The 17,203-nt window shown below is 49.4% G+C and overlaps 1 protein-coding gene and 1 pseudogene across 3 annotated transcripts; both read right to left on the bottom strand.

The window, feature by feature from the left end:
* Nucleotides 1–2,992: 2,992 nt before the first annotated feature.
* On the bottom strand, nt 2,993–3,113 carry LOC125090105 (uncharacterized; annotated as a pseudogene).
* A 5,085-nt stretch (nt 3,114–8,198) lies between these two features.
* Nucleotides 8,199–16,667, bottom strand: UPK1A (uroplakin 1A). Of its 3 annotated transcripts, XM_047709627.1 has the most exons (8): nt 16,660–16,667; nt 16,289–16,376; nt 14,934–15,134; nt 12,256–12,330; nt 12,007–12,114; nt 10,420–10,599; nt 9,021–9,104; nt 8,199–8,938 (listed from the first exon to the last, which is right to left on the bottom strand). In XM_047709627.1, the coding sequence occupies exons 2-8, from the start codon at nt 16,367–16,369 to the stop codon at nt 8,894–8,896; spliced, it is 774 nt and encodes a 257-aa protein (XP_047565583.1). In that variant the 5' UTR covers nt 16,370–16,376; nt 16,660–16,667; the 3' UTR covers nt 8,199–8,893. The 3 variants fall into 3 exon arrangements, with proteins under 3 accessions (XP_047565583.1, XP_047565582.1, XP_047565584.1); XM_047709626.1 differs by lacking the exon at nt 16,660–16,667 and having other exon boundaries at nt 16,289–16,425; XM_047709628.1 differs by lacking the exons at nt 12,256–12,330; nt 16,660–16,667 and having other exon boundaries at nt 16,289–16,427.
* Nucleotides 16,668–17,203: the final 536 nt, after the last annotated feature.

Raw genomic sequence — 17,203 nt, 5'->3', positions numbered from 1 at the left:
GCCAGCCATACATGTGAGGGGAACCACCCTAGACCAAACAGCCCCCAGTCACCCCACTAGCTGATTGCAGCTGCAAGAGTCAGCCCAGGTGAGACCCACAGAACTGCCTGGCTGGGCTCAGCCCAAAGGGTCCCAAAGAATCAGGAGCTAAAAAATAATTTTAAGTCATTGTGTTTGGGGTGGTTTAAAAAGCGAATTGGCATGGACCAGAGTAGTTTCTAGGCAACAGATATCACTTGCCTTGATTCTGGATCTTGAAAGTTGAAAAATTCTAGGGCACCTGGGTGGCTCAGTCATCTGAACCAAAGGCATCTGCCTTTGGTTCAGGTCATGATCCCAGGGTCCTGGGATCGAGCCCCACATCAGGCTCCCTACTCAGTCTGCTTCTCTGTCTCCCTCTGCCCCTCCTGCTTGCTCGCTCGCTCTCAAAATATTTTTTTAAAAAGTTGAAAAATTCCTTCCATTTCCAGACTTGTTCAATTTTTAGAATGAATTTTTATGAGATGAACTTTAATGCCAGGGATCTTTCTGATCATTTTTTTTTCTGCAGTAGGACTGGAAGCAGCTCTTCAAAAAACAAAAACGAAAACAAAAAAACAAAAAAACAACACTTGCTCTGTTTTGCATCTTTCTATTTCCATTTGCAGAGCATCAGAAAAGGCAGTCAAGGGAGAAATAATTCTATTTCATATTTTCAATACATCTCTTAGTTGGGCTAAGTGGTGTGTTTCTAGCTGGGCTCAAGAAGGTGCTGGAGGTGGCCAGCTACAACGTGGAGAACAGTAATGGCCACCTGCTGGTCACAGTCCTGGGGAAACAGGAACAAAGCCCTGGGATCCGGGGAGAAGCCACTTGCAGTGTCCCTCCAGCGCCCCCTACTGACAAGGTCTAACCTCAGGCCAACTGATACATTTTGAAATTAAGACACAATAAATGGATAACTGGCCCAGTGATCGATGGGGTCCCCAAATGCTAATAAAAATGACAGCCATGATAATAGCTAACACTGAATTCTCAGTACTTTTTTTGTGTCATTTATCTCTGAATCATCAGGAGAAGGCTTATAGGGCGAGAGGATAGTGGCCCTTTCTGCTCCCAGGGTCTGTTCATCTTTCCCTAGGCTCAGAGGCTGAGTCCGCTCTGGGTAACCAACTTTTCTCCCTACTGGACAGATCCATTGGGCAGCGCTGAATCCATCTCTGCTCCAAGGCAGGCACGTGCTGCAGGGATGGGCAGTCCGAGCTCCCTCCAACCCCCACACTTGGTGATGAGACAATGGACAATGGGAAATAATCCAGAAGAGGGGCTTTGCCATTTAGGGAAACTCAGACCTAGACAGGATATAGAAGTGGTGCTGAAATGGCTTGCCTCTCCTCCCTGTTCGTTTTTAAATCTTATTTTTACGTTTTCTTTTCCTCCCTAGCACTTATTTCCTCTGACATGTATATTTCCCTTCTTGGTGTTCTTGATCTCCTCTTTCAAAAGGTAAGCTTTTATAAGGGAGAGATTGAGGTCTGATTTGTTCCCTGCTGGGTCCCCAGATCTAGACCAGTGCCCGGTGCATGCCCATGTTAGGCAAGCAATAAATATTTGAATGTTTGAATGAGTCATTATGTTACTGGAAAGACATTCACAATCTTACCACCCAGGATGAGGGCAGATGCAACTTGTCTCATCAACATAGCTTCCTGGGCCCCCTGGTCGGTGCCTGGGCCCCCTGGGCCCTGGGGCTTAAGGGATCAGTGACGTTGTCTGCATAAGACTGGTTCTCACCAGAGTGGCTCAGTCTGTTAAGCATCTGCAGCACCACCTCGGGCTCCCTGCTCCGTGGGGAGCCCACTTCTCCCATCTGCCCCTCCCCAACTCGTGCTCTCCCTCTCTCTCTTTCTTAAATAAAAATCTTTAAGAAAAAATTGGTTCTCGCTAGATCTGGAAAATTTGGTTCTTGTAATTCTACAGTGCCTTGAATACCCAGGACTTTACATCACAATTCTGGAAGAATTAACTTAACAATGTGAGCTTTTCCATTTAAGAGAGGTTAGCCCACATTGGACTCTTGGTGCTCTGAACCCTAACTCGGAATAAGCAAGGCCACACTGGGGAGCCAGCGACTTCAGTGGCCAGATTTCCCTGAAGACTGTTCCTGCCTTCATTCAGGTCCCCACCCTGCTGGGAAGCCTGTTCCCTGTTTTCTGCTCTGTCTCTGATGCAGGACTCTGAGCTCAGTTCTGAGGGGACGACAACTAAAAATCCATTTCTTGGGCACCTGGGTGGCTCAGTGGGTTAAAGTCTCTGCCTTCGGCTCAGATCATAATCCCAGGGTCCTGGGATCGAGGCCCGCATCGGGCTCTCTGCTCAGCAGGGAGCCTGCTTCCTCCTCTCTCTCTGCCTGCCTCTCTGCCTACTTGTGATCTCTCTCTGTGTCAAAGAAAATTTAAAAAAAAATCCATTTCTCTCCAATCTTTTAAACCATTTGGGTTAATACCAGTAAAAGACTTTTTGATAAATTCAGTGAGTTGGCCATTTGATAGAACGGACATTTTGTGAGTTGGTTTCTAGTGAATTGCCCTGTGTCCTTTTTTTTCCACTCTGGTCCTCAACCATGTGTAATCAGATACAAATTTTCAAATAATGACATTGGTCAGGTTGGTACTCTGAAAAAATCATGATGCAAGTGCAAGTATAACTTTTTTTTTAAGATTTTATTTATTTGACAGAGATCACAAGCAGGCAGAGAGGCAGGCAGATAGAGAAGGGAAGCAGGCTCCCCGCTGAGCAGAGAGCCCGATGTGGGGCTCAATCCTAGGACCCTGGGATCATGACCTGAGCCTAAGGCAGAGGCTTTAACCCACTGAGCCACCCAGGTGCCCAGTATAACTTATTTTTAAACTATTCATCAGTTGTCAAAGTGGATAATCATTCCCGAATTAAGGAAAATTACTCCTAAAAATAAAGGACACTTCCCATGCATACAAAAACTGCCCTTTTTTCCTCCTTTTTAGAATTCTACAAATACAGAAACAAACACAGTTTTTTCAAACAAACGTTTTCAATTAGCAATAATCGTGCCTCAGAGAAACCTAATTGCTACGATACTGCCACTGCGCAAAGCTTCAAACAAACGTTTTAAAAATTTTTTAGAGAGAGAGAGTGAGCATGAATAAGGGCATGGCCAGAGGGAGAGGGAGAAGCAGGCTCCCCACTGAGCAGGGAACCCCACAGGGGTCTCAATTCCAGGACCCCAGGATCATAACCTGAGCCAAAGGCAGACGCTTAACTGAGCCACCCAGGTGCGTTTTATTTTGGAAGAATTCTAGATTTGCGGATAAGTTACAAAGACAGTACAGAGAATTCTTGTATACCCTTCTCCCAGTTTCTCCCCGTGTTAACATATTACATAGCCATGTTACAAAAATCCAAACCAAGAAATTAAAGTGTCGGGCTGCAACCACTAACTAAACTCCAGACTTGGGCACCTGGGTGGCTCAGTGGATTAAAGCCTCTACTTTCAGCTCGGATCATGCTCTCAGGGTCCTGGGATCGAGCCCTGCATTCGGCTCTCTGCTTGGCAGGAAACCTGCTTCCTCTTCTTTCTCTGCCTGCCTCTCTGCCTACTTGTGATCTCTGTCAAATAAATAAAATCTTAAAAAAAAAAATGAAACTCCAGACTTTATTTGGATCGTGCTAGTTTTTCCACTAATATATTTTGTCTTCCAGGCTCCAATCTAGGATATTACATTGCATTTAGCATACATTCAGTTTTGCACATTGCATTTTTCTCAACGAACAATATATCTTGGAGATGGTTTCATATTAACTAATGTAAATGTGTTTCCCTTTAAACCTAGCTGCATAGAGTTCCCTGGAGTGCAAATGAATTATAGAACTCCTTCCCTTCTGACATGATTTAGGCTGTTTCCCAGGCATGGCTTTTTAGTTATTTGTGCACATAGGTCTTTGCACACACATGTGAGCACATTTGCAGAATAGATTCCCAGAGGGAGAATCAGGAGGTCAAAGGGGTGAGATGTAATATTTTAGTGACTGAGCCAACCTGCCCTCTGTAAGGAGTGTAAACACCAGTGGCTGTAATCAGAGGTGTGTTTCTGCTTGATTGCTAGTACAGTTCATTCTTTCCATTCTACACTCTCAGATGGTGAAAGAGAGATTGGCCCAGTAGGGCAGAAGAGGGAGATAAGCCTGGGCAAGTGGCAGGGAGACAGGCCATAAGGGCCCCTCGGTGCCAGGCAGAGGTGCAGGACGTCCTGAGGACACTGGGGAGCCATGGAGGGTTAGAGGTTAGATCAAGCCATGGACAGATGTGTTCATGTAGAGATGTGGTAGGAAGAGTCATTAAATGGCTCCCTCTCCCTTGGATGGTCCTGAGAGCCCCACCTGGCCCTCGTCTCTCAGTTTCCCTCTCACCTACAGGGCGTCTGAGTGGTGGGGCCGGGGCAGACATACCTGCTCTGCTAGGCAAGGCCTGCCTAGACCAGGCCACGCTGCTGCCCCTCCGGCCGAGTGAGCCACATTCTGCGGGTGTGTGACCAGATGGATCCAAGGAAGGCAGGGACAGATCTGGGACAGAGGTGGAAGCCGAGCTCCCTGCCCTACCAGAGGCCAACCCCCAGTCCCAGCATTTGGCAAGGCCTGGCCTGTTTTCACTGCTCAGGTAAAGTTCAAAATGTTTAGCAGAATCTTTCTTTCTTTCTTTTTTTTTTTTTTTTGGTCAATGAACCTCTCACATCCCATGGTGACATTTTGATTAATATTTATTTATTGGTTTTGGAGGCCAACAATAATCATCATAGAATATTTGGAAAATGCCAAAATGCCCAAGGAATGAAATAAAAATCCCCCGCACTTATCTCCCCTTCCTTCATAACCAATGGTAACTTTTGGGGGGCTTTGTTTCATAATTTTAATGCTAACATACACATATTTATATTTTTATCAGAAAAGCAATCATAGGCGCACCTGGGTGGCTCAGTTGGTTAAATATCTGCCTTCAGCTTGGGTCATGAATCCAGGGTCCTGGGTTTGAGTCCTGGATCAGGCTCCCTTTCGCTTTGCCCCTCCACCTGCTTGTGCTCTCTCTCTTACTGTGTCAAACAAATAAAATCGGGGGGAGAAAAAAAGAAGAAAAGCAATCATACTTAGCACGCTCTTTTGTAATCTTTTTGCACTGAATAATTTCCCAAGTATTTTCCCATAACAGATATTCATTTGCAATGTGATTTTTTTAAAGATCTTATTTATTTATTTGAGAGAGAAAAATCACAAGTAAGCAGAGAAGCAGGCAGAGGGGGAGGGGGGAGCAGGCTCCCTGCTGAGCAGAGAGCCCTATGCGGGGCTCGAACCCAGGATCCTAGGATCATGACCTGCGTGCCCCTGCAGTGTGATTTTTTAAGGGAAAACTTGATTTTATGCATACCAATCTCCATTAATTCCACAAACACTCTTTAAAGCCCCTCAGATAAAAAAAAGTATCATATTAGGGGCACCTGGATGGCTCAGTTTCTCCCTCTCCCATTCCTCCTGCTTGTGTTCCCTCTCTCACTGCGTCTGTCTCTGTCAAATAGATAAATAAAATCTTAAATATATATATATAGTATTAACCCTAATGTACGCTGAGCGCTTGGGTTGAACATCTGTTAGCGAAAGCACAAAGCATTTTCAAGTGTGACCTTACTGTTTGAAGTACAAGTATGGAGTCACCTTGCTGAATCAGCCTCTGTACCTTGGGCACCGTAGAGTCCAGACGTCGGAAATCAGGACTCATGCAGCCTCAGCGGATGATGCATTTCTGCACTGGATTCTGATAACACCAAATTGAGAAAATTCATGATTCGCAATAAAAAGGTCTGTTAGTTCCTGAGCTCTTAGAATGAATGGAGTCCTATGCCCCAAGGCAGGGACTGTTAGAACCCCCGTTTCACAGGGGGGCACACTAGGGCTCAGAGAGCAGCTAGTGAGGCCTCTTTGCCTCCCTTGTTCTCCGAGGGAGAGTCACAGACGAGGTCACTGTGAACTTGCTCATGAGGACACACCTGAATGTAAAAGCAGATTAGGCCGGAATCCCCCTTTTCCTTGCCGCATTTACAAGGCAGTCAAATATGTGCACAGGATCAGGGAGGTTTTCGTTCCAGAGCCTGCAGGAAAGCCAGTTAGGTCAGTTAACCCAGAGCAGCTCTTGCGTGTTAAAATACGGTGTGTAGGGGCGCCTGGTTGGTTGACTCATTTAAGGTGTCTGACTCTTGATTTCGGCTCAGGTCATGATCTCCGGGTGGTGGAATTGAGCCCCATGTCCGGCGCCTTGCTCAGCACAAGTCAGGATACATAACCTTGTTATGTAAGGGCTTGACCCTTGCCCTCTGCTCCTCCCCATGCTCACTTATGCTCTTTCTCTCCCTCTCTCTCTAAAGTAAATAACTAGAGGCGCCTGGGTGGCTCAGTGGGTTAAGCCTCTGCCTTTGGCTCAGTCATGATCTCAGGGTCCTGGAATCGAGCCCCACATCGGGCTCTCTGCTCAGCAGGGAGCCTGCTTCCCCAACCCCCCCCTACCTGCCTCTCTGCCTACTTGTGATCTCTCTCTCTGTCAAATAAATAAACAAAATCTTAAAAAAATGTATCTATAGATGTGTCAATATAAACTTTTGAAAAGCCAGAAAGGACATTCATCATGTGTTCATCACAATTATCCTAGGGGCTGTTGGACCAGATTTGGGGAGGGGTGGTAATTTACTGGGGAGTGAAATATGGGACACTAACATTTCTAAATTTTTATCTTCTTCAAATAGTAGGGTTATGAATGATTTTGGGTTTTTTTTAAAGTATTTTTTTCCATTCTTTTAAACATTAGGTTAAAAACATTGACCCATTTCTTTAAAAAGTCCAGCTCTGAAAATGTATCTATGAATAAAAGTACTGTATGTGGCTTGTAAGTTTTTCTACTCTGCATCTCTTGAAGATTTCTCCATGGTAAAACATTATTTTTTACTACTGTGTGGTATTCCAGACTACAGACATAGCCTAGCTAACCTAACCAGTCCCCTCCAGAGGTTCATTTAGGTCACTGTAATGAACACCCTTATATATACTTTCCAGTTACTTAGACCATTGTGACATCTTTTTGTATTGGCTCACATAGCTCTATCTTCTTATTAAGCAACAGGGAATCCAGCCCAAGGATAGAACATGAGCTGTACATTCCCTGCTGACGGATGTTTCCAATTCTTCAACCTAACAAAAAACCTCTTTGACCATTATATATATATATATATAAAGATTTTATTTATCCATTTGACAGACAGAGATCACAAGTAGGCAGAGAGTCAGGCAGAGAGAGAGAGAGGAGGAAGCAGGCCCCCTTTTGTGCAGAGAGCCCGATGCAGGGCTCAATCCCAGGACCCTGAGACCATGACCTGAGCCAAAGGCAGAGGCTTTAACCCACTGAGCCACCCAGGCACCACTGACCCTTATATATATTTTAAAAGTACATTTAAAGGGGCCCTTGGGTGACTCGGGCAGTTAAGCACCTGCCTTGGCTCAGATCATGATCCCAGGGTCCTGGGATCGAGTACTGTGTTGGGCTCTTTGCTCAGCTCCCCATTCATGCTTTCTCTCACTATCTCTGTCTCTGTCTCTCTCTCAAACAAATAAAATCTTTAAAAAAAAATAAACAAAAGTATATTTTTAAAAGCTGATATTTGAATTCAGGGTTTGCAGACCAGTGGAGTAAAGGAGGACTCTGGGAAACGTCATTTGGAGGGGAAGGAAGCCCGGCCCTCTTGGCAGGACCTAACCGCTATAAAATGGACAGAGGTTGGCCTGCTTGAGAGAGGACAACAGTGAGGATAAGATTCCTAGAGTGTTTGCTGCCATGCATCCATTAGAGAACTTGCTGGAAGCTACAGGCGTTGGGAGGAGGCTATCTGCCACGTGTACCAGCCCAACAACCCTGCACTCTAATTTTCCTTTGATAAATCACCCCCACTTCCCAACACCATCCTTCACAGCAGTAGTAATTCAGGTACCCTCCCTTCCCCCACCAAAGGATGGGCCTAGACTCTAAGTGTGATTGAATCCTTGACCTTGGCTCAAGCTATTGGGAGAGAGGTGTCTCTTCCTGCTGTGTTGTTTAGTGTAAAGTTGTTAAGTCTGGTGTTGCCAAAGGAATCCTGCCTGAGAATGAAACAGGTTTCCTGGAAACTTCGATTGAACTCCTGGATCTGGATATGCCGGAAGCCAGCAATGTTGTTTCAGTTACACAAGACAAGAAATTCCATGTTATATTTCAGTCAGTGCGCATTGGGTTTCTGCCACTTCCACTGGAAGAGTTCTTGTTCATTCGCCTTTGCCCCCAAGGAAAACAAATTAATTCATTCAACCAGTATTTATTGAATATTGATGCCCCTCCCTCTGCTGGGTGATATTGAGGACAATAAAGTAACCATGACAGAGCTTGTCCCTCCCCTCATGGCAATCCCATCTACCAGAGTATAAACAATCACAAACTATTTAGCAAAAATGGCAACAACTGCCACGAAGGAGGAGCTACAGGAGAGGCATTGGTGATGGGGTAGTGGGATCCGGGAAAGGTCCCCTGAGAACAGGACTTTAAATTGATGCTGAAAGATGGGCCAGGAATCAGCAGAGTGAAATGAGGTCCCTGAGGATCCTAAGAGTCCCTGTACACATGTCCAAGGGTTTCAGGGCATCCCCAAATCTCAGCAGGGCTCAGAAAGTTGGTAAAAGGTCTTTGGAGGGAGAGGAAGGAGGGAAGGTTGAGGGAGGTGGGAAGCGGGGAGGTGGGGCAGCCATCAAGCCCTCAGCCAGAGGAAACAGGAACAGGAGGAGGCTGCACGTGCGCGTGACCTTCCCTTCTTGCTCCTCACAATGTGGTGTAGAAATACATGGCTATGAGCATCACAGGGAGCTGTACGAGGAGGCAGTCAGGTGAGGGGCACTCCAGCCCCACACCCACATCCCCCTCTTGCCCATAGGCTCCCCCCTCTCACCGTCCACATCAGGATGGCAAAACCAAACCACGAAATCCCCCATGTGTAGCTGTCGATGGCATGGCCGATGTGCTCAAAGCAGCCCTGGGCAAGGGGAAAAACATGGGAGTTTGAGGAAATGCCCAGTAGGGCTAGCCCTGAGGGAGAGTCACTGTGTGCCTTTCGGAAGATCACCTCCTTCTTCAAGCCTTGGTTTTCTCAGCCGTGCAATGGGGATTGTGGCAGTGTCTACCTCCCGGAATGGTTTTGGGGAACCAGGGATGTGATGTTGAACCCAGGCCCCACACAAGTAGGTGTGTGGCAGTGGCTATGACAGTCTGAGGGCAGGTTTGTGCAGAGCTGGCTTGCCATGCTGCCCACAGGTGCCCAGGATTGAAATTTGCCTTTACTATGAGCAGTGCAGTTTTGATGCCTCCCTGTTTAGGAATGAGGTCAAGTGGGACCTGAGCCTCACAACAGAGTCACCCTCAGGTAGACCCCTGCCTCGACTTGGAAGCAGCCGAGAACAAAGTTTCAGGGTGTGCGTCCTGGAGTCAGGTGGGACTGAGTTGGGGGCCAGCTCCGTCATTTGTTAGCTGTTGGGGCCTGGGAATGATTCTGGCTCTCTGAGCCTTAGTTTTCCCATCTGGGAGGTGGCAATCTTGACGGCACTGGCCTTGAAGGTGGCCGTGGAGCGTCCATGAATGGACGCACGCGCACACTCTGCGCAGAATTGGGCTTCAGAAATAGCTGTCTGGCTCTGAGGGTGGCGATGGTTGGCGCAGGCTCCCTTCTCCATGACACCGGATCTAAGTCGTATGGTTCCAGGGCCCTGAAGCAGCCAGAGGGACCGCTGGAACCATTTCTTCTCCTAGTCTAACCTCCTCTGGTTTCTCTCTCTGCCTTTGCACTCCCCTTGCCCTGGTTAAAGCCCCTAATTGGGGCCTCTCTGCCTGAAATCGAGTCCCAGCTCCATCCCTTACCAGAGAATGAACTCCGCTTCATCATCCTTAAAATGTGATCATTATAAATGCATACCTCACAGGCCGTGGTGGGAATTAACTAAGATGAAGACTTAAAGCCCTTAGAAGAATGCCAGGTACAACGCAAAGGCTCAATGAAAATTGGTTACTATGGTGGTGGTGCTGTTTCTGTGATTCCTGTTGCTCTCATTCCCAGGCAACCAGAAGAAAAGTTGCAGGTCTGGCTCGGGATCAGACAGACCCTGTGCCTCCCACTGACTTGCAGAGGGAAGAGAGACAGATGGAGAGAGAGTTGAGAGAGCCAGAGAGAGGGTAGAGAACGAAAGAAGCCAGAGTGGGGAGGAGGAGAAGACCGTGGGAGGGAGGAAGAGATAGAAGGACCAGAGGGGGCCAGAACCATGCCGCACAGACAGGGGAGCTGCAGGGAGGGGACACACCTTGGTGAACAGGTAGTCTGTGTGGCCCAGGCGGCAGCCTTCTTCATTGAGGGGGATAAAGTTGCCAGTCCGCCGACAGCACAGTGGGGGCCAGGGGAACACCACCTCCGGGGTGGCCGCCCGGAAGGCTGATGTGAAGTTCACCCAGTCCATGGGACCGGATGTGCCACAGCACTCTTGCTGGAGAGAAAGGCAGGGGGTCAGGCAGGCTCTGGCTCCGAGAGGACAGCCATTCGCCTAAGGTCACAGAGTGAGGAAGGTCCCGACTTCCCATGTCCTGGGCCTTGAGGTGGGGGGGCGGGCAGCATCTGTGCTTGTGAACAAGGAGCAAGAGGTATTTATCCAGGCACCAAGGGGCTGGTGGGGGGTTTGAGTCAAACCCACACTCATGACTCATTTTAAAATTCTTTTGAATTAGCTGTCAAAAAAATTTGAGGTAAATGACACCCAAAGAAGGATTTCTGGTTTCTTCTAGCATCTGTGTTTAGTTGGTGGCCCTGAATGATGAAAACATAGGCTCCTTCACATATGAGTTCCAATCCTGCCTACAGGTATGATTTGAACCAAATTGGGACCTCAATTTCTCTTGGGTCCTCAATATTCTTCTCTTGTGCCATATCATGTTGGGTTTAATTAAGAATGTGGCTTCTGGGGGCGCCTGGGGGGTGTAGTCAGTTGAACATCTGACTCTTAGTTTTGGCTTGGGTCATGATGGGTTGTGATCTCAGGGTTGTGGGGTCGGGCCCTGCGTCAACCTCTGCACTTGCCATGGAGTCTGCTTGAGACTCTCTCTCCCATCCCCTCTGCCCTTCCCCACCCCCACACACGTGCATGCTCTCTCACTCAAATAAATATGTGAATGTTTAAAAAAAAAAAAAAGGGGCACCCCTGGGTGGCTCAGTAGGTTAAAGCCTCTGCCTTTGGCTCAGGTCATGATCCCAGAATCCTAGGATCGAGCCCCACATCGGGCTTTCTGCTCAGCAGGGAGCCTGCTTCCTCCTTTCTCTCTGTCTGCCTCTCTGTGATGTCTGTCTGTCAAAGAAATAAATAAAATTGGGCACCTGGGTGGCTCAGTGGGTTAAGCCGCTGCCTTCGGCTCAGGTCATGATCTCAGGGTCCTGGGATCGAGCCCCACATCGGGCTTTCTGCTCAGCAGGGAGTCTGCTCCCCCCCCCCACCTCTCTGCCTACTTGTGATCTCTATAAAATAAATAAATAAAATCTTTAAAAAAAAAAAAGTGCTTCTAACAGTACTCAAAAAAAGTTAGTGCTCATTAAATGTTCCTTATTATGATTATCCTCCTTATTAAGAAGGTATCTATAACAGCCAAGAGCAGGGGCTCTGGATCCAGGCTGGCAGACTCTGATCCCAGCTTACCAACCACGTGACACCAGGTGACATTCCCTTTTCTGGGCCTGTCTAGTCACCTGGAAAATGGCCATGACCAATCCTATTCTCCAAAAGAACCACAGGAGTGGGTATCATCTATCAGTGGGCATAAGGGGAGGCACCTATATACCTCTGTGGTCAGAGCCCCATTCCTCCAGCCCTTCCTACCCCCTCACCTCCTTGCCCCACCTCGTCTACCTCAATCATGACGCGGTCCCAGAGGAGAGTCAGTTCCTGGCCCTGGTCAGTGTCTGCACTGTAGAAGGTCAGCATCTGCTTGGTAATCAGGGATGGGTTGGACACCATCTGTGGAGGTCCAGGAAGAACAGGGTCCAGTGGGGCTAGTGGAGAGCGAGGTCGACCACCACTCCACCCGCAGACCCAGACCCGGACCCTTGCCACTCTTGCCCCAAGTCACACCCCTGCCCTGGCCTCTGCCCAGCTCACATAGTCGTGGTGAGTGTAGGACGTGATGCAGGAGGCACATTCGAAGATGTAGACAATGAGCATGAGCACCAGGTACTGGGGAGAGATGGAGGGAGAGACAGAGGCACCACCCAGTCAGGGCAAAGCCTGCCAAGTCACACCCCCTCAAGGGATTGTCTTTTATTTTTTAATTTTATTCATTTATTTTGACAGAGAAAGATCACAAGTAGGCAGAGAGGCAGGCAGAGAGGGAAGGGGAAGCAGGCTCCCTGATGAGCAGAGAGCCCAATGCGGGGCTCCATCCCAGGACACTGAGACCATGACCTGAGCTGAAGGCAGAGGCTTCAACCCACTGAGCCACCCAGACGTGCCCCCCACCCCCACCCCGCTGAGGGATTTTAAAAAGAAGTTCAGGACAATGTGACCAGTAGCATCTAGGTGGTGGGTGTACAAGCATTCCCTAGTCAAGTCTTTCACCTTTCCTGTATGTTTAAGTTTTTTAATAATAAAATGTTAGGAAAAAATTAAATCAGGGGTGCCTGGGTGGCTTGATGGGTTAAGCCTTTGGGTTTGGATCAGGTCATGATCTCAGGGTCCTGGGATCGAGCCCCACATTGGGCTCTCTGCTCAAGGGGAGCCTGCTCCCCCCACCCCTGCCTACCTCTCTGCCTACTTGTGATCTCTCTCTGTCAAGTAAATAAATAAAATATTTTAAAAAATGATATCAACAAAAATATGTAAAGTATTGCCTGAAATTAACTATCAGTCTGGGCACAGTAAAATAAATGTCTACTACAGGAAAAACAAAACAAAACAGACATTCTTGAGACAACCAGAGGCATTTGAACAGAGACTAGATATTGAATTTGTAGGGCGTACTCGTGGCACGGTTGTTGTGCATAAAAAGAAAAAAAAGCACTTTTCTCACCCCTCACCCTCTCCCTTAAAGCAACAGGGGGTGGAATGTGGATACGCCAACACCTTTGCCAAGAGATGAGCGGCACAACATGCCTGACTGCTCTCAACAACGTCCTTAGCGCTCAGAGAAACGTGCACTCAAGTACTTACAGGTAAATGACTCGGTGTCTGGAATGCACTTCAAAATACCCCAGGAAGAAGGATGTGGGCAGGCAGAGGGTGAAGCTGAGGGAACCTGGCTGGCCAGGCTGTGGTCAATATTGTTGAAACTAGGTGATGGGTATGTGGGGTTCATGCCATTCACTGCACGCAATGTTTGAAATTTCCCATAATAATTTTTTTTAAAAATTCATGTCTTAGTTAATGAAAAACTAATAAGGGAGTAAGACACAGACACAAACTTTTTTTTTTTTTAACCTGTTGGCTGAGCTTTTAGGGCTTCAGGTAAATTGTTATGTCAGAGAATTACATGCAGGAAAGAAAGCAAAAGAGAAGGAAAAGAGCCTTTCCAAGGCTCCATCTTAATCACAAGAAAGCCAAAGTCCTTACCAAGGCTGGCAAGACTCAACTGATAGGCCCACTTCCCCTTTCTCACCCCCATTCTCCATGCCCATCGCCCATAGTACCTCCCTTCTCTGACCCCTTACTGCCTCTCCCACACCCCACTCCCTCTTGGTTCCAGCCACACTGGACTCCTGGCCCCCTCTTGCTGTTCCCTCCCACAGAAAAGCACACCCCCTCACCTCCCCGAGGCCTCCCCTCCCCTTTCCCAGCTCCAGACCTTCCTTCCATCCTTACTGTCCACTGTCCCCCCATTGGAGGCGCCCTCCCCTTAGGGCTTTCCTATTTTCTCTCTAGATAGCCAAAGTGCCCAGCGCAGGACTGGGCCCACGGTTCTCACTCCATGCACATTTGTTGATGGAATAACCCGCTGCTCCCAGGAATCTAAGAGGCCCTCGGCTGTGGAGGCAGCACAATGTTGTCTTTATGTCGGGGGTGCTGGGATCAGAGCTCCTGCCTTCCCTATCATCTGGGCTATTGGCCTCTTTGAGCCCCCGTTTTCCTGTCTGGTAAACGGGCAGAGAAGCACTAACTCCAGACGGAGACTGGGGACACTGAGGGAGCTCATTTTCTAAACGGCTTTGCCTAGTGCCAGGCACAGGAGCGTTCCTTGGGAAGCCTGGGTTCTTGTGGTGGCGGTTATCACTGGCGGAAATTAAGAGCAAGGCTCAAGCCAAAGTGCTCAAGTTTCAATCCTGACTCTGTCACCCACCTGCTGTGCAACCTCGGATAAGTGACTTCACTTCTCTGAGCCTCCGTTTCAACTCTGTCAAATGTGCTCACCATAATGATGGGATCTCCTGGTGGGTTGTAAGGAGTAAAGGCACCCATCTATGCAAAGCATTTAGAACATAATAAGTGCTCCCAAAATGGCAGCCATGCTATTGTTGTGGTTTTTTTGACAGAGCTCATGTGCACAGATTCTGGGGACCAACTAGTTGAGATTTCGCATCTCCGTCCTGCCACTCAAGAGCTGTCCTCCCGGGCAGAGCTCCCTTCCCTTCCTCTCTGTGCCCCAGTTTTTTCGGAGATTGAGGGTAATGGCTGAGCCTGTGTTATAGGGTTATGGGAAGATTAAATAGAATGGTTGCCATGAGGCCCAAGTGTGGTGCATACTGGATACACACTCAGGGCTCGGTGGCCATGGTTACAGTGACTCTGTGGAGACAATCTCCGTGCCTGCCCAGCCCCATGCCCTCCCCCCGCCCCGGGGGCCTCACCGTGAGGATCATGGACCGACGGTGGCAGAGTGCTGCGCCCACCCCAAAGCTGGCCACCACGAAGAAGGAGAAGCCGCAGAAGATGGCGATCCAGGCGCCGGCGAAGACGTCATCCTTGCCCGAGACACCCATCAGTGGGTACACGCGGTACTGGTCAGCTGTCACCCACACTGTCTCGGCAAACAGGGCCAGGCCTGACAGCTGGACAGGGCAGCAGGTTAGAGAGGACACAGCAGGTGGGGCCGCAGGACTGTCTCTGAGCAGGTTCCCTTTCTGAGCCTCCGCTGCCCTCGGCAAGGTGGGCACATGTGAATGGCAAGGATGTCGCCTTCCATGACCAGGGATGGGCTGGACAGAGGCCCAAAGGGAAGGGCTGCCCGGCTAGATCCCTGCTCCTCCTCCCCCCAGCCGCCCCCCCCACCGCCCGAGCTGCCGGATGCTTCAAGGATGCCAGGAGATGCCACATGAGAAGCCCAGAGTGCATGACAGGAACAGAGGAGATGTCCCTGGCCTCCCTCAAACAGTGTTGTTATTCCCGAGTGGGGGAACCTGCCCAGGCCCAGAGCAACTACAAGTGCATCATCCCTTTGACCCAGCAATGCTGCCTGCAGAAGTCAGTCCTGCCTGTGCAGGAAAATCATAAACCCGCGAAGTTATTCTCTGCATCCCCGTGTCACAGGCATCGGCATGCCGCACAGGGAGTGCTCTGCCAGGTGGAAAAGGGCAGGGCGGCTCTCTGAGGACTCCCGTGGAGTGGCCTATGGACTATGTGAGCAGGAAAAACGGGGAAGCACAAAACAGGATGTAGAATGAACTACAGTTTGGACAAAAAAGGAAGAAAATAGCTATATATGCTATTTGTTTGTATGCGCTTAAAGAAATGTTGGAAAAACTAAAAATCTAGTACCTATAGGAATGAGAGATGGGAGCAAGGAGAGGGGAAGGCTTCTCAGAGGATACCTTTGACCCCAATCAAGCTAACACTCACAGAGCGCGTGGTGTGCATGCTCCTCGGTAGTCCTAGTAACAGCTGTGTGACGATCCTTGTTACCGCTGCAGGGCACTACTGTTGCTGTGGCCGACACAGACAGTAGCCGCACATGCAGCTACTCAGACTCTGGTCTGAGCCCAAGAATCCAGTAACTCATCCTCACGGCATTCCTATTTTCAGAGAACTAGTGGCTTGCTCCCGCTTACAAAGCTGGGGATTGGCAGAGCTGGGATTCGAATCCAGGTTTCTCTGACAGCTGGTGGCATTGGCCATGGCAGGGGGCCCTCAGTCCCCACTCCCAGGCCTGGGTTGTCCCCTCCTCCCCACCCACCCACTGGGCTCCCGGCACTGGGGGAAGTCTCACCAGAATAATGATGTTGCCCACCACCAGCAGGCCCACCACAGCCGGAGACCCCTTCTCTGCCTCTGTTGTCGCGGATGCCATAGTTCTCCTGGGACACACGAGCCCGAATAAGGTCAGGCAGAGGCCAGGCATGCAGGGCAGCCCCAGCTGGAGCCACTGCCCTCCCTCCACACCCCAGCTGCCGGGGATGCTCCTGGTCTCTGCTAGGCCCAGAATCCTCCCACAAACCCTGATGGTGTGCCACCTTACAGGAGAGGGAACCAAGGCTCAGGCAGGGCAGTCACTGGCCAGAGCTCAGTGTTGGCTTCCCTGCACCTCCGAGCTTCCCAGTTTCCCCCTGCTCATCCAGACCCCCAGAGCCCCCTCCTCACCTTCTCTTTCCGAAGCCTCTGTGGCTAGCTCCTCCCACAGTGGCTCCCTATATATGCCCAGGCCCCTCCTCGGGCCAGTCTCCAGGAAGGCAGAAGGTGTCTGGAGGGGACAAGAGGTCAAGCAGGCCGACCAGCATAGAAGAACAGTTTTATGAGCACCCCCGCCCCCCCAACCCAAGTGATTTATAGACCTGAAATTCAAGATTGGGCTAAGGTCTGGCTGCATAGCAGGGTGAGGTGCCCAAGGCTTCCTGCTCCCAGGCTGCTGTGGTGGGGGTGGGTGAGGGGAGTTCCAGATGAGTGAATAAGGCAGGGTGGGGGAGGGGAGAAGAGAGTGTGCTAGAAACTGAGAGAAGGCACACAGAATAGGCTTGGTGGGAGAAAAGTACACTCCCCCCCCCCCCGCCCACACACACAGACAAAGCAGGGTCACAGTGAGTAGCCATAGGCGGAAATGTCTTCAGGCTACAGAATCAAGGAGACCAAGGTTGAAATCCCAGTTCTGCCTCCTCTGGGTTGAGTAACTTGGCATGTGTGTTTGCCC

This window comes from Lutra lutra, chromosome 17, assembly GCF_902655055.1.
Source record: "Lutra lutra chromosome 17, mLutLut1.2, whole genome shotgun sequence".
In the NCBI taxonomy this organism is placed as follows: domain Eukaryota; kingdom Metazoa; phylum Chordata; class Mammalia; order Carnivora; family Mustelidae; genus Lutra; species Lutra lutra.
This window is presented reverse-complemented; position numbering and strand designations above follow the sequence as displayed.